Source organism: Chelonia mydas, chromosome 3 (assembly GCF_015237465.2).
Source record: "Chelonia mydas isolate rCheMyd1 chromosome 3, rCheMyd1.pri.v2, whole genome shotgun sequence".
NCBI classification, from domain to species: domain Eukaryota; kingdom Metazoa; phylum Chordata; order Testudines; family Cheloniidae; genus Chelonia; species Chelonia mydas.
This window is the reverse complement of record NC_057851.1, coordinates 93,265,131-93,277,331: the sequence shown is the minus strand read 5'-3', so window position 1 is coordinate 93,277,331 and position 12,201 is coordinate 93,265,131. Positions and strand designations below refer to the sequence as shown.

At 45.8% G+C, this 12,201-nt stretch overlaps 1 protein-coding gene across 2 annotated transcripts in view; it reads right to left on the bottom strand.

The window, feature by feature from the left end:
* Positions 1-12,189, bottom strand: part of TRMT11 (tRNA methyltransferase 11 homolog) — a 60,900-nt gene extending 48,711 nt beyond the window's left edge. The window contains exons 1-3 of one of the 2 annotated variants that reach the window (XM_043542870.1): positions 12,035-12,189; positions 6,992-7,057; positions 2,202-2,275 (exon numbers count right to left, since the gene is read on the bottom strand). In XM_043542870.1, coding sequence (XP_043398805.1) covers positions 2,202-2,275; positions 6,992-7,057; positions 12,035-12,145 — 251 coding nt within the window. In that variant the 5' untranslated portion in view covers positions 12,146-12,189. The remainder of the gene's footprint in view (positions 1-2,201; positions 2,276-6,991; positions 7,058-12,034) is intronic. The other variant, XM_037894735.2, reaches the window with a different exon arrangement.
* Positions 12,190-12,201: the final 12 nt, after the last annotated feature.

Below are 12,201 nucleotides of genomic sequence, written 5' to 3'. Positions count from 1 at the left end.
ATCCTTCATTTAACAATGTTAGCATTAATTACTACCATGCTACCAGGCATGATTCACCAACAAAAATTCACTCATGTTTAAAATGTCCAGGAAAGAGCATTCAGGCTGAAATTCTGTTCTTTACCTATTTCAAAGTGTTTAGGTACCATTATACCTGAGAATTATACTGGGCTGTAATGCCCAAGCTATAATGGGACTAGCTACCATCAGAGATTCTGTCTCATTTTTAATATGTTCTTTCTTATGCCATTTTGAGACAGATCACTAGCATTACCACCACCAACTTTTTATGGATTTCCTTTGCTTTCTGTACTGCCAGTTTTAAGAGAAAGAAAAAACAAAACAAAACCCCTCTTGGAAGCTATGAGAGTTGACACCCTACGCTAAACTCTTCCTTTGGAACAGTTATAGTAATACACCATAGTTTGCCTTTTCTCCCATTCAAATATCCTAATCCAGTGGCCTTTTCATGTCAGAAAATCCCTTTTTCAGTACCAGGAACATTAATGGCATCATATATTGCTATACGTTCTTATGGTGTACTTGCAGTACATCATATGTTAAAAACTCTTACGAAATATCTAAGGATTAGTCACCATGCAGCACCTTAATTTTCAAAGATGAGGGTCTAACATCTTCAAAATGCTGAAAGGTTCCAGTTAGCTCAAATGGACATGCCAATGAGCTATATTTTATTAAGTAACAACAAAAGCCACTCAGAATAAATCATTTTATTAATGTATTCAGTTTCTGAAAGTGTTATTTAAAGCTAAATTTGTAATCTGCATTTCCCTTGGAAAATAGGACATTTTTGAAGTCTGTTATTTCTTCTCACAGCACCTGTGTTTCTATATACTGTGAGATTTTAAATTACTCAAAGTAAGAGCTACATAAATGCTGGCAGTCTAAACTGCATTAAGCAGAACTGAATATTAATCTTTGTCTTTTGATTTAATGTTAGAGGGATATTTAAAAAAAGTTGTTAGACCTGCATCTCACCTATTTATCTATCTGTTGGCAAAGACCACATCATTCTTTTGTTGTTGCTGGTGTTTGGTTTTTTTTAATAGTGCTTCAGAGTGCAGTACTTAAACACCTTCATTGCTAGCAACCTGAAAAATCATCAAAAACCTTATACTTTTATTATATATATTATAAAACTAATGTGTGGGCACAATGGGTGAAAAAAATACAATGAGCAGCTATACTAGGTTCATTCTTTCTAAGGGATATCCTTAATTATTCTTTTTTTCTTGAATATTAGAAACATATTTTTGAAGGCAACCTTTATGAAAGATCACTACCACTTAGGTGAATTTCAAAAAACATTTTGCTGAAAATGCCATACCTTTCAGTTTCCTTTCCCATTGTTATTTGAAGTAGAGCACAATTTATCCCCAGAAAAAATACAACTACATTTTACCATATAAAGGCGCATTTGCATGAGCACATTCAAAGCCTAGCATAGATGAAACTGAATATATGATGCAATCAACAGTCAGAAAGACATAAAGCTTCTTTTTCAGCCTTCAGACCATTGAGTCTGGTCTGCAAAGTGCCATATAATGGACACAGCCTTCTGCAGTTTGAAAAGCATATAGGGCTGTATCCTCCCCTCTGCTTCCACCACCAGAGCCAAAACAAGGAGACCTCATCTTAAGGGAGGAGGGCACTAGCTCTCTGGAACATTTCCCCCTCCCTAGGACCCGCTGGAAGGCTCTCTATTGCAACTCCACAGGCTGAGGACTCAGCATTCAGGAGTGGAAAAGCGAAGCCAGGAAGCAGCTACTCTGTACCCCTTCTTTTTTAAATTCAGTGTTTAACACTTATCTATCACTTACAACTGATGTAAAAATAAAAATATACCCCAATGGATTAAAAAAATCTCTCCCCTTTCTCCTTCAAAAAAGTCACTAACTTAAAATGACACAAGGTGTCCAAACAACTTTGCCACAAGGTTGTTCACATGAAGAAATAAGTACTGTACTCTGCAATGAAGAACACAGGATAAGACTGCTAAAGAGATTTAAAACTAAAGAATAAAGACGGATTCTTTCCAATCAATCGTATTTCATTTCAACAGTGTAGACATTTTCAAAGTTTCAACAGTGAAATTAAAAAAAATAAAGACTCCATGTAAAAATATTTGCCACAAAATAGCTGAACACATTGCCCTGCTGTACATGATTTGTAACTCTTACTTTGCACATACTGTCCTTCTCATTAGTCCCCTTGCCATCTCTTCTGAAGGAATACTGAGAATCCAAAATGGAGACTGAAATAAAAAGACAGGAAGAGAAATCCCAGTGCTAAGAAGAGGATATCACAAGATACACTATACAATTAAGATTACTTATATAAAATTACAATACGCAATCAAAGGTACAAGAACACCTTTTTTCTGGTTCTGATTTAACTGTTGTATAAATAGGAGGATGTTATATTCAGTTTGAGGTCAAACAGGAGTAGCTGGAATGCATGCACACACACGCTCTGTTTAGCACATGTAGATAGTCCAAAATAGTAGATTGTCCACTTGTTTCTTCATCTTTCCTCAAAGAATCCCATAGAAGCATAACCTGACAGTTGTATTTACATTTACCTATCCTTGCTTGCTTCGTTTTGATTAACTGCTAAGACTAAAATTTAATACCTTCACTTTTCTAGATACTCACACATTAGATTTAGAGACAAAACCCCAAATCCAATCAGGACTCCAGCTACTGCAAAGGCCAGGTTTCAGAGTAGCGGCCGTATTAGTCTGTATTCGCTAAAAGAAAAGGAGTACTTGTGGCGCCTTAGAGACTAACAAATTTATTTGAGCATAAGCTTTCGTGAGCTACAGTACTCCTTCTCTTTTTGCAAAGGCTAGCAATTCTCATGGCTCAACTGCTTTAGAAAGAAGCAACAGACTTCCAGTAGATGGCACTATTTCTTTTAAGAAAATAGTCAGTAGCATGTATGGCAACTACCCTTCCACAATTCTATCTTGAGACATCACATGAAGGGGTAGAAAGCAGACATTATAGCAACATAATGCTGCATTAGGGTTTATATTGGAAAGTGAGAAAGAACTAACTAAGGAGTTGAACACTTCATAGCTTGTGTATACCAAGCTCACTGGACCCACCAGGGGCTCCTTCCATCCCTGCATTCCACCCCACAAGCTCCTTGTGAGCTACCCTCTCTCTCATCCCCCTCTATTCCAGGGACGCCCTGCAATTCCACTCTGCCAGGGGATTTGCGCACCCCCCTCCCTGAGATGCTGGCAGACCAGGCGCCAACTCATGCCAAGGCCAAGGACTTCACTGAATACAGACATATGCACAGCTGGAATCCAGTTTGGCTTACTAATGGGTTAACATAGTTAAAATCAATATTATTGTTACAAGAATGTGTTTAGATTTATGAAATGCTTGTAGGATGCTGCATGTATTAATCCTACTTATAATATATGTAGCCCATGATATAAAGTTATATTGAGTCTTTGCATTGTAAACCTCTGTAATTGTGTAACTGATCAAACAGGGGGAAAAAGCATTAAATTAAAGTGAAGTGATCTGCACACAAGATGGTCCACTGAAGGTGAATGAGGTATTGTGTAACAAAGGACAGAAACCTTGTTGATTGCATTCCTCACTCCCTCCAGGAAGGGGAAGCCTGTGCATGAACTCATCCCATTATCAGCTTGGATTCTGGGAGATAAAAATCCCTGACAAGGAGAAACTGGGTTTCTTTATGCTGTCTGCATTCTGAGGGGCAAAGATTCCTAAACATAAGCAACAGACCCCCATGCTGCTTGGTCGGCCCTAAGGACACACAGAGCTGCTTATTACAGAAGCTTATATTACCTTTTTAAATCCAAGACTGAATCTCATTTGTGTGTGTATATTTCCTGTTTTAACCTTGTAAATAAACTTTTTTTTTTAAAGTTAATAAATCTTTAGTTAGTTTATCACAGGATTGGCTACAGGTGTAGACTTTGATTTGTGATTTAGTACAATTGACCTGGGGCAAGTGACTGGTTCTTTGGGGCTGGAAGTAACCTGAATATTAGTTATATTTGGTGTAAAGCGACTATCTATCACAGCGGTCGGCAACCTGTGGCATGCATGCCAAAGACGGCATGCGAGCCCATTTTTAATGGCACGCTGCTGCCTGCCAGGGCAGCAGCAGCGTGCTATTAAAAATCCTGCCCTGCCCTGCCTGGCCCGCTCTTCTCCGCCCCCCGCTCCCTCCCGCGGGGGCAAGGGGCAGAAGCTTGGTCCTGCCGGCTCCCCTGCTCCCCTGCCTCTTCCCGCAGTGTGCTGGGTTCCTGCCCCTCCTCCTCCTCTCTGTCCCTCCCTGCAGGCCGATCAGCTTATGTCCCTTGCGAGGGGGTGGGGGAGAAGCGGGGTCAGCGTGCTTGCTGCTCCTGGCGGAGGCAGAGAAGAAGTGGGGGCAGGGCCTTGGAGAAGGGGGGGATGGAAGCAGGGCATACCCCTCCAGCACCCTACCGTGAGCACCCCGCGACCCCAGCCCACACTCCCAGCCCTCTGCCCTGACCCCCCCTCACACACACCCAGCCCTCTGCCCTGAGCCCTGCAGCCCCGCACACCCCCCCAGGCTCCTGCCCTGAGCCCTGTACCCCCCCTCACACACACCCAGCCCTCTACTTGACTCCTTCACCCCCCCACGACCCCAGCCCTGACTCTGGCACCCCTACATGCCCAGGACCCCCACACCCCATGCCCTGACACCTGCACCCCCTCACAGGCCCCCAGCCCTCTGCCCTGACTCTTGCACCCCCCCACATACCCAGCCCCCCCAAAACTCATGCACCCCCCACATCCTGACTCTTGCACCCCCCACATCCCCACCCCCACCCAAATGGGAGCTCCTGCACACACACCCCCACATTCCCACCTGCACCCCACCCACCAAATGGGAGCTGCCCAGGTAAGCACTCCACACCCAAACCTCCTGCGCCAACCCAGAGCCCCCTCCCTCATTCTAGCTCCAGGCCAGACCCTACACCCCAACCCCCAGCCTGCTTCTTCACCCCCAGCCCTGTACTCAGTGCACTCTCACCCTTAGCTCAGTGCAGAGAAGAAGAGAATGGGCCAGAACCAGGGAGAAGGTAGGTACCCACTCTATGTGGGCAGGGCCGGGACCCCAAACCGGCAGCGGGCTGAGCGGGTCCAGCAGCTGGGATCCCGGCTGGCAGGAGCCGGTGGATGGAACCCCTGAGCAGCAATGGGCTGAGCTGCTTAGCCCACTGCCGGTCTGGGGTCCCGGCCACCGGCCCCACACAGCCCGCTGCCAGTCTGGGGTTCTGGCTCCCGGCCCCCTGCCAGCCGGGGTCCCAGCCCCAGGCCCCACTCAGCCCGCTGCTGGTCTAGGTGAACGGAACCCCAGACCAGCAGCGAGCTGAGTGGGCCGGCGGCATAAGATCAACATTTTAATTTAATTTTAAATGAAGCTTCTTAAACATTTTGAAAACTTTGTTTATTTTACAATATAACAATAGTTTAGTTATATAATATATAGACTTTTATAGGGAGAGAGATCTTCTAAAAACATTAAAATGTATTACCGGCATGTGAAGACTTTGATTTGCGATTTAGTACAATTGACCTGGGGCAAGTGACTGGTCCTTTGGGGCTGCAAGTAACCTGAATATTAGTTATATTTGGTGTAAAGCTACCATCTATCACAGGGGTCGGCAACCTATGGCAACATTTTTTAATGTTTTAACATAATAAATTAAAGTGAATAAATGAAGACTCAGCACACCACTTCTGAAAGGTTACCAACCCCTGATCTATCACATAGTCCAGCTTGCCTGGGTGGCAAGATAGACTGGAATGCCCAAGGGGAATGTCTGTGACTCCATTATAAGACTGTTACAGTGCTTCAGGAGTTCACATTTATTACTGAGTTGGTGAAATCTAATTACAGAACGTACAATCAGTTTGGGGTTTCTGCCCTGAGGTTGGCACTCATGGTCGGGAGTCACTTCAGACTGTGTGTCACCCCCATTTCCCTCCTCCCCCACCAGGATCTCCTATTACCCCCCATTCAATGCCAGAAATTGTGTGTGAACCTCCATACCCCCATGGCAGGGGCTCTGTGTGCCCTATTCCCAATACAAGGTTCCCCCAATCTCCATTACTTGGGGATTCTGTGTCCTCCTCCGCTTATTCCTGGGTCTCCCATTCTCCTCTTCCCTGCCAGGGGCTCTGTGTGCCCCCCACTCGTCCTATAGCAGGGTCCCCCATTCTTCCCCCGATACCATTATTTGTCTGGGAGATAAGTCATTCAGGGTGTCAACATTTAAAACTCTACTGGGAGGATGAGTAGGAGTACTGTTATGCTGGACAGTGTTGATGGTTGCCATCAACCAGTTGTCTGATCTACAGACAATTGCAGAATGCTTGAAGCTGTGACTGTGCTAAATATGGAGTACTTGTGGCACCTTAGAGACTAACCAATTTATTTGAGCATCAGCTTTCGTGAGCTACTATTAGCTCACGAAAGCTGATGCTCAAATAAATTGGTTAGTCTCTAAGGTGCCACAAGTCCTCCTTTTCTTTTTGCGGATACAGACTAACACGGCTGCTACTCTGAAACCTGTGCTAAATATAGTAGCAGCCCCACATGCCCTCCATTTTGGTCTTCCAAATTCTTCCCAAAATCAATAGGGTTCTGACCCCTGATGTTTAGAGTGTTCCCTAAAATTTTGGTATGGACTAGATGCAGATTTCAAAAGTTTTTGAGTTACATGCACAAAAACACACACAGAAATGCCATGCAATTGAATGTAAGGCTGCTACAAACTCCACCAATGACAGTTTTTGGAAAATGCTCTCTTTTCCCAAGCATCTTTGAAATTTGATCAGCTACTCAAAATGAATAAAGATAATACAGAGAAAATACATAAGTCAAGTCAATCTATCGCAAGTAGCCCATATATATAAATTTGCAAGTAAAACATTTGGACTCAACTTACATTTATATGAATTTCTTGTTGACTGCTGAATTGTCCACCACAAAGTGAGAGCAAGGACTTTATCTCCTACAGTGAAAACATTGTAGGACAAAACATTTTTTAGAAAACAGAAGTATTGTTCCCATACCGTAATTTCACATACTACATCTACAATAACTTTATACTAGAAACAAAATTTCAAAGAGACTTCAACAACAATGTTATGATAGTTCTTATGTCCAATATCAATTTCTAGGAGGTGCCAACTATTAAAATCTTAGGAGAGGAGAAAAATCTGACACTGTGATAGCGAATGACTAATTAAATTTTACTTAAATATTCCATTTGCAAAATGAGCCAATTTTTTTAAGACACTACATCCTACAAGCACCCTCTCATAGTAGTAATCCATTGATTAGTTATCCAATGTACAATGGGATTAGGTTAAAATTAGCCTAATAGTTTTATCAAGCTCCAGTGTTTTTCATTTTTATACTTACCTCTCTGAAATTGCTAATATTTAACAAGGTTGTACAATCACTATAACTATAATTAAATTCTGGGTAATGGGTCTAGTCAGAGAAAGATTCAAGTGCATTATTAGTGAGGAAAGTCCCTCCTGAGGAAAACAATGGCAGGAGTCCATTCTGCTGACAGAGATCTTGATAACGTGCTCCGTTGGATGCATTTTCCAAAGTAACTGAACTTAAGAGACTGTAAACTGAAGCATGAAGATTATGGATCCCAGAACAACCATTAAGTACTAAAGAACAAGAGTATAATGAACTAGAATAGGCTTTCACTCTCTGATGTCTCTGTTGTTTCTCAAGATACTTCTCTTGGAGATCTATCCATATCAATAAATATCCTGAAAGGATGAACTTCCCATTCATTTTCTAACAAATGACTACCTATAGCCTCACAAAATTATCCTTATAAATACATATGCATACATTTTATTATGGAGAGAGAATTACATGGGGATGGGAGACAAAAGGAAGAAGTCATTCAGTATTACCAAAAATCACTGGATAATGCTAGTCATCCACTATTTTAGCAGGACTGCTATTATGACCATTTTCCCCTTCTATTTTCTATAGATATTAAGAGTTTTCCAAAAGCGAGTTACTCGCCAGCTTGCACAAGGTGAATAAAATGCATTAGTTGTTTCACTATGATCACAGTAGTCCTGGGACTCCAGGGGTGCATGAGTAGATACTACATATGGGTTGGTGACATTTCCTGACAATGTTAAAAAGGAGAGTTTATAGTTACAGTAAAAGCTTTGTTATCTGGCATGTTGGGGGAATGGAGGGGGGGAGGGTGCCAGTAAGTCAAAAATTCCAGTTAACTAAGAGGGAGGGAGTTTGGGTGCGGGAGGAGGCTCAGGGCTGGGGCATGGGAGGGGGTGCGGGGCAGGCATTTGGGGTGCCGGATCTGGGCGGTGCTCACCTCGAGTGGCTCCCCGCAAGCAGACATGTCCCTGCTGCTCCTAGGCAGAAGCGCGGCCAGCAGCTCTGTGCGCTGTCTCTGCCTACCGGCAGAGCCAGCGATCAGGGTGGGGCGGGGGCAGCGCACGGAGCCTCCGTGGCCATTCCTCCACCTAGGAGCAGCAGGGACATGTTGCCGCTTGCGGGGAGCTGCCCGAGGTGAATGCTGCCTGGATCTAGAACTCCAAAACCCTTCCCATGCCCCAAACCCCTGTCCCAAGACCCCTCCTACACCCAAACTCCCTCCCAGAGCCTGCGCCCCACAACCCCTCCCGAAATGCCAGTTTCTAGAGCTTTCCAGTTGGTAAAGTGCTGGATAACAGCTTTTACTGTATTTGTTTCCAATAGCGTCCACAGCGTGCTAGCTGCTTTCCAAACATAATTCCAAACTTCAAAGTGGCCTTAATCACCTCTGAAAATCCTACCTGGTACAGAAGTTTGAAGAGAAGAGAAGACAAGACACACTGTGCCCTGAAACAGCCAATGAAGATATATTCAGTAGAGCTAAAAAATACACTCATGTATGTTTTTTTGCTTCTCACTCTTTTTATATGCATCTATGGGTGTGTCTACACAGGGCTAAAAGACCCCCGGCATGGCCGCAACTGGCCTGGGTCAGCTGACTTGGGCTTGTGGGGCTAGAAATCACTCTGTAGATGTCCATGATCAGGCTGGAGCCCAAGCTCTGGGACCTTCCACCTTCCAGCCAGAGTCTGAATTTCTACACAGTGATTTTTTAGCCCCAGAATCTGAGCCCCACAAGCCTGAGTCAGCTGACCCAGGCCAGCAACAGATTTTTTATTCCTGTGGAGATACACCCTATGAGACAGTGGGTTTGCTCTGTTTTTGTTGCTTTGCCTCGTTAGTGTGCCTAAAATTTGACTATATAAATCTTATCCCTTTCCCTGTCAATAATACCACCACCAACACAGAATTCAAATCTACCATTCACTGAGCTCCCCCACCCTCTCTCACACAGTCTCTCAGCCCAAGACTGTAGCAAGGACACATGGCTCTTACATGAGGAAAAAAGGAGATCGAGCAACAGTCCTCCATTAAAACAACACAGGAACTAAAGCAAAACCTCAGAAACTCAAACCTGCTAACACAGACAAAAAATTGCAACACTGTAGCAAACACAGCCAGGAAAAACCTTCTTAAATTATTTGTTTTAAGCTTCCAATTTGAACCCCTCCTTGAGACATAGCCAGGTACACTAGTTAACCCAACATGCACAAGTGGAGATGCCTTCAATCTTTATCAACTACAGAGATATTTGCAATGGCAATAACAACATTACCAAACTGTCCTTTAGCATCCTTAATAAAAATACAGACATTGACAAAAAACAACATAATCCATAATTAAACAAGATTCCTCACGGATTCTAAGAAATGATCTAACCCAGGGGTGGGAAAACTATGGCCTGTGGGCCGGATCTGGCCCCTCAGGGCTTTGGACCCGGCCCGCGGGATTACCACCCTTGCGGCTCTCCGGGTAGCGGCCGGCACCACATCCCTGCGGCCCCTGGGGGAGGGAGGGAGGGTAGAGAGTTCCGTGCGCTGCCTCTGCCTGAGGGTACCTCCCCCAAAGATCTCACTGGCCAGGCTCTGCTGCGCACCCCGGAGCAGCTCCAGGTAAGCGACGCTGGGCCGGAGCCTGCACCCCGAACACCTCCTGCACCCCAATCCCCTGCCCTGAGCCCCCTGCTGCACCCTGCACCCCAACCCCATGCCACACCCCGCACTCCCTCCTGCACCCCAAACCCCTGCCGAGCCCCCTGCTGCACCTCACAACCCTCCTGCACCCCAACCCCCTGCCCTGAGCCCCCCGCACCTCTCCGTGCACCACTGCCCTGAGCTCCCTCCCGCACTGTGCACCCCTCCTGCACCCCAACCCCCTTCCCTGAGCCCCTTCCTGCACACTGCACCCCCTCACACACCCCGCACTCCCTCCCACACCCCAACCCTCTGCCCCAGCCTGACATTCATGGCCCTGCATGCAATTTCCCCACTCCAATATGGTCCTCGGGCCAAAAAGTTTGCCCACCCCGATCTAACCAGAACTCTACCCTATGGACACTTGTTAACAAACATGTAAAAAAGCAAGTAAGTTTGTTTGTTTCATATATTTGAAAGAACTTGTGACTCAACTGGGCAGCCTGGACTGAAGTGTAAATGCATATAAAAAGCTATCCATATTTCAGTCCCACCAAATGCCTGGGAAAAATGAATATACAAACTGAACTCTTCATTCCAGCAAGGGGAATAAATAAGGGATGTAACCTTAACCAAGACGTTTTCAATAGCTATATCAATGACCTACCAACTCTAATGAAATTATCCTGAAACACAGGTCTTCCATTAAACAACTAAGTAGTAATTTTTAAAAAAGCTATCTGGATGTCATACTATCAACTATGCAAAATGGTCCCTAAAGAAACATACACCAGACAGAAACATCCTGCAATGCATAGGATATTTGCTGACCAGCATGTGAAAACAAAACTCATAATTTCTGAAGAAGACTCAAAACAAACTAAAGTTTTACTATAGAGACATGGAAATTGAGTATATACTAAATTATACAAACTTGGGCCTCAAATTCCACTTTAGAGAGTTGCAGATTAGCCATAAAAAATTTACAAGAAACTCTGCTGACCTTCGATGCCTGAAAGAAGGCACCAGATAACTAAAACCCACCAAGCAAACACCTGATAAAACTATTCAGCAAGATAATTCAATCCAATTTACTATATTTACTCAGCTTTTGCAACCAGTTATGTCTCTGGAAACAAGACCCCAACAGAAATAGTACATCTGTAATTCTGTAAATACTCCATGTTTGTTAGAACGTAAGAACAGTCATACTGGGTCAGACCAATGGTCCATCTAGCCCAGTATCCATCCCCTGTCATCCTGTCCCAGCATCTGGCAGTCAGAGGCTTAGGGACGCTCAGAGCACGGGGACGTTATGTCCCGGACCATCTTGACTAATAGCCATTGCTGGATCTACCCCTCTCCCTGCTGCAGGGTTCACATTTAATGACTGCAGGGCAGAGCTGGGGCGATTCCCTCCGCGAACCCACATACAGAAAAAACAAGCAAGCTTGTGGGGCCATCTCAGCCAATGGGGCTCGGGTGACCAGAGAGCAAGTGTGAAAAATTGGGACGGGGGTGAGGGGGTAATAGGAGCCTGTATAAGAAAAAGACCCGCCCCCAAATCGGGACTGTCCCTATAAAATCGGGACATCTGGTCACCCTAAATGGGGCACACGCAAGCCAGCTCGATGCCCGGCTAGGAGGGACGACACAGTCCCCAAAGAGAGTCACGGCAAAACCTCCCTCCCGCGACAGGGAGGAAGCGAGAGAGGAGCCTGCCCCACGAGCGGGGCAGGGGCCGCTGGCAAGAGAGGGAGCGGGCCGGGAGCTGGGGGTGGCGGCTGAGGTTTGCACGCCCCCCCTCCGCTCGCACACATCGATGGCGCCGCAGGGCCGAGCTACCCCCCGCTCCTGCCCCGCCGGGGGCACGTGCCCAGCAGGGGCTGCCCCGCCCGCTGCGCCCCGGCTCTCACCGGCAGCCGGAACTCCAGGTTCTCCTGCGCCAGCAGCAGCAGGTAGCGCGGCAGCAACCCGCGCGCCATGGCCCCGCCAGAGCCCATCAACTGCTTCGCCCAACCCCGCATGCGCCGCCGGGGGGGGCGGAGCCAGGGGGGTGCTCGGGTGGGCCGGGCTCGTGCAG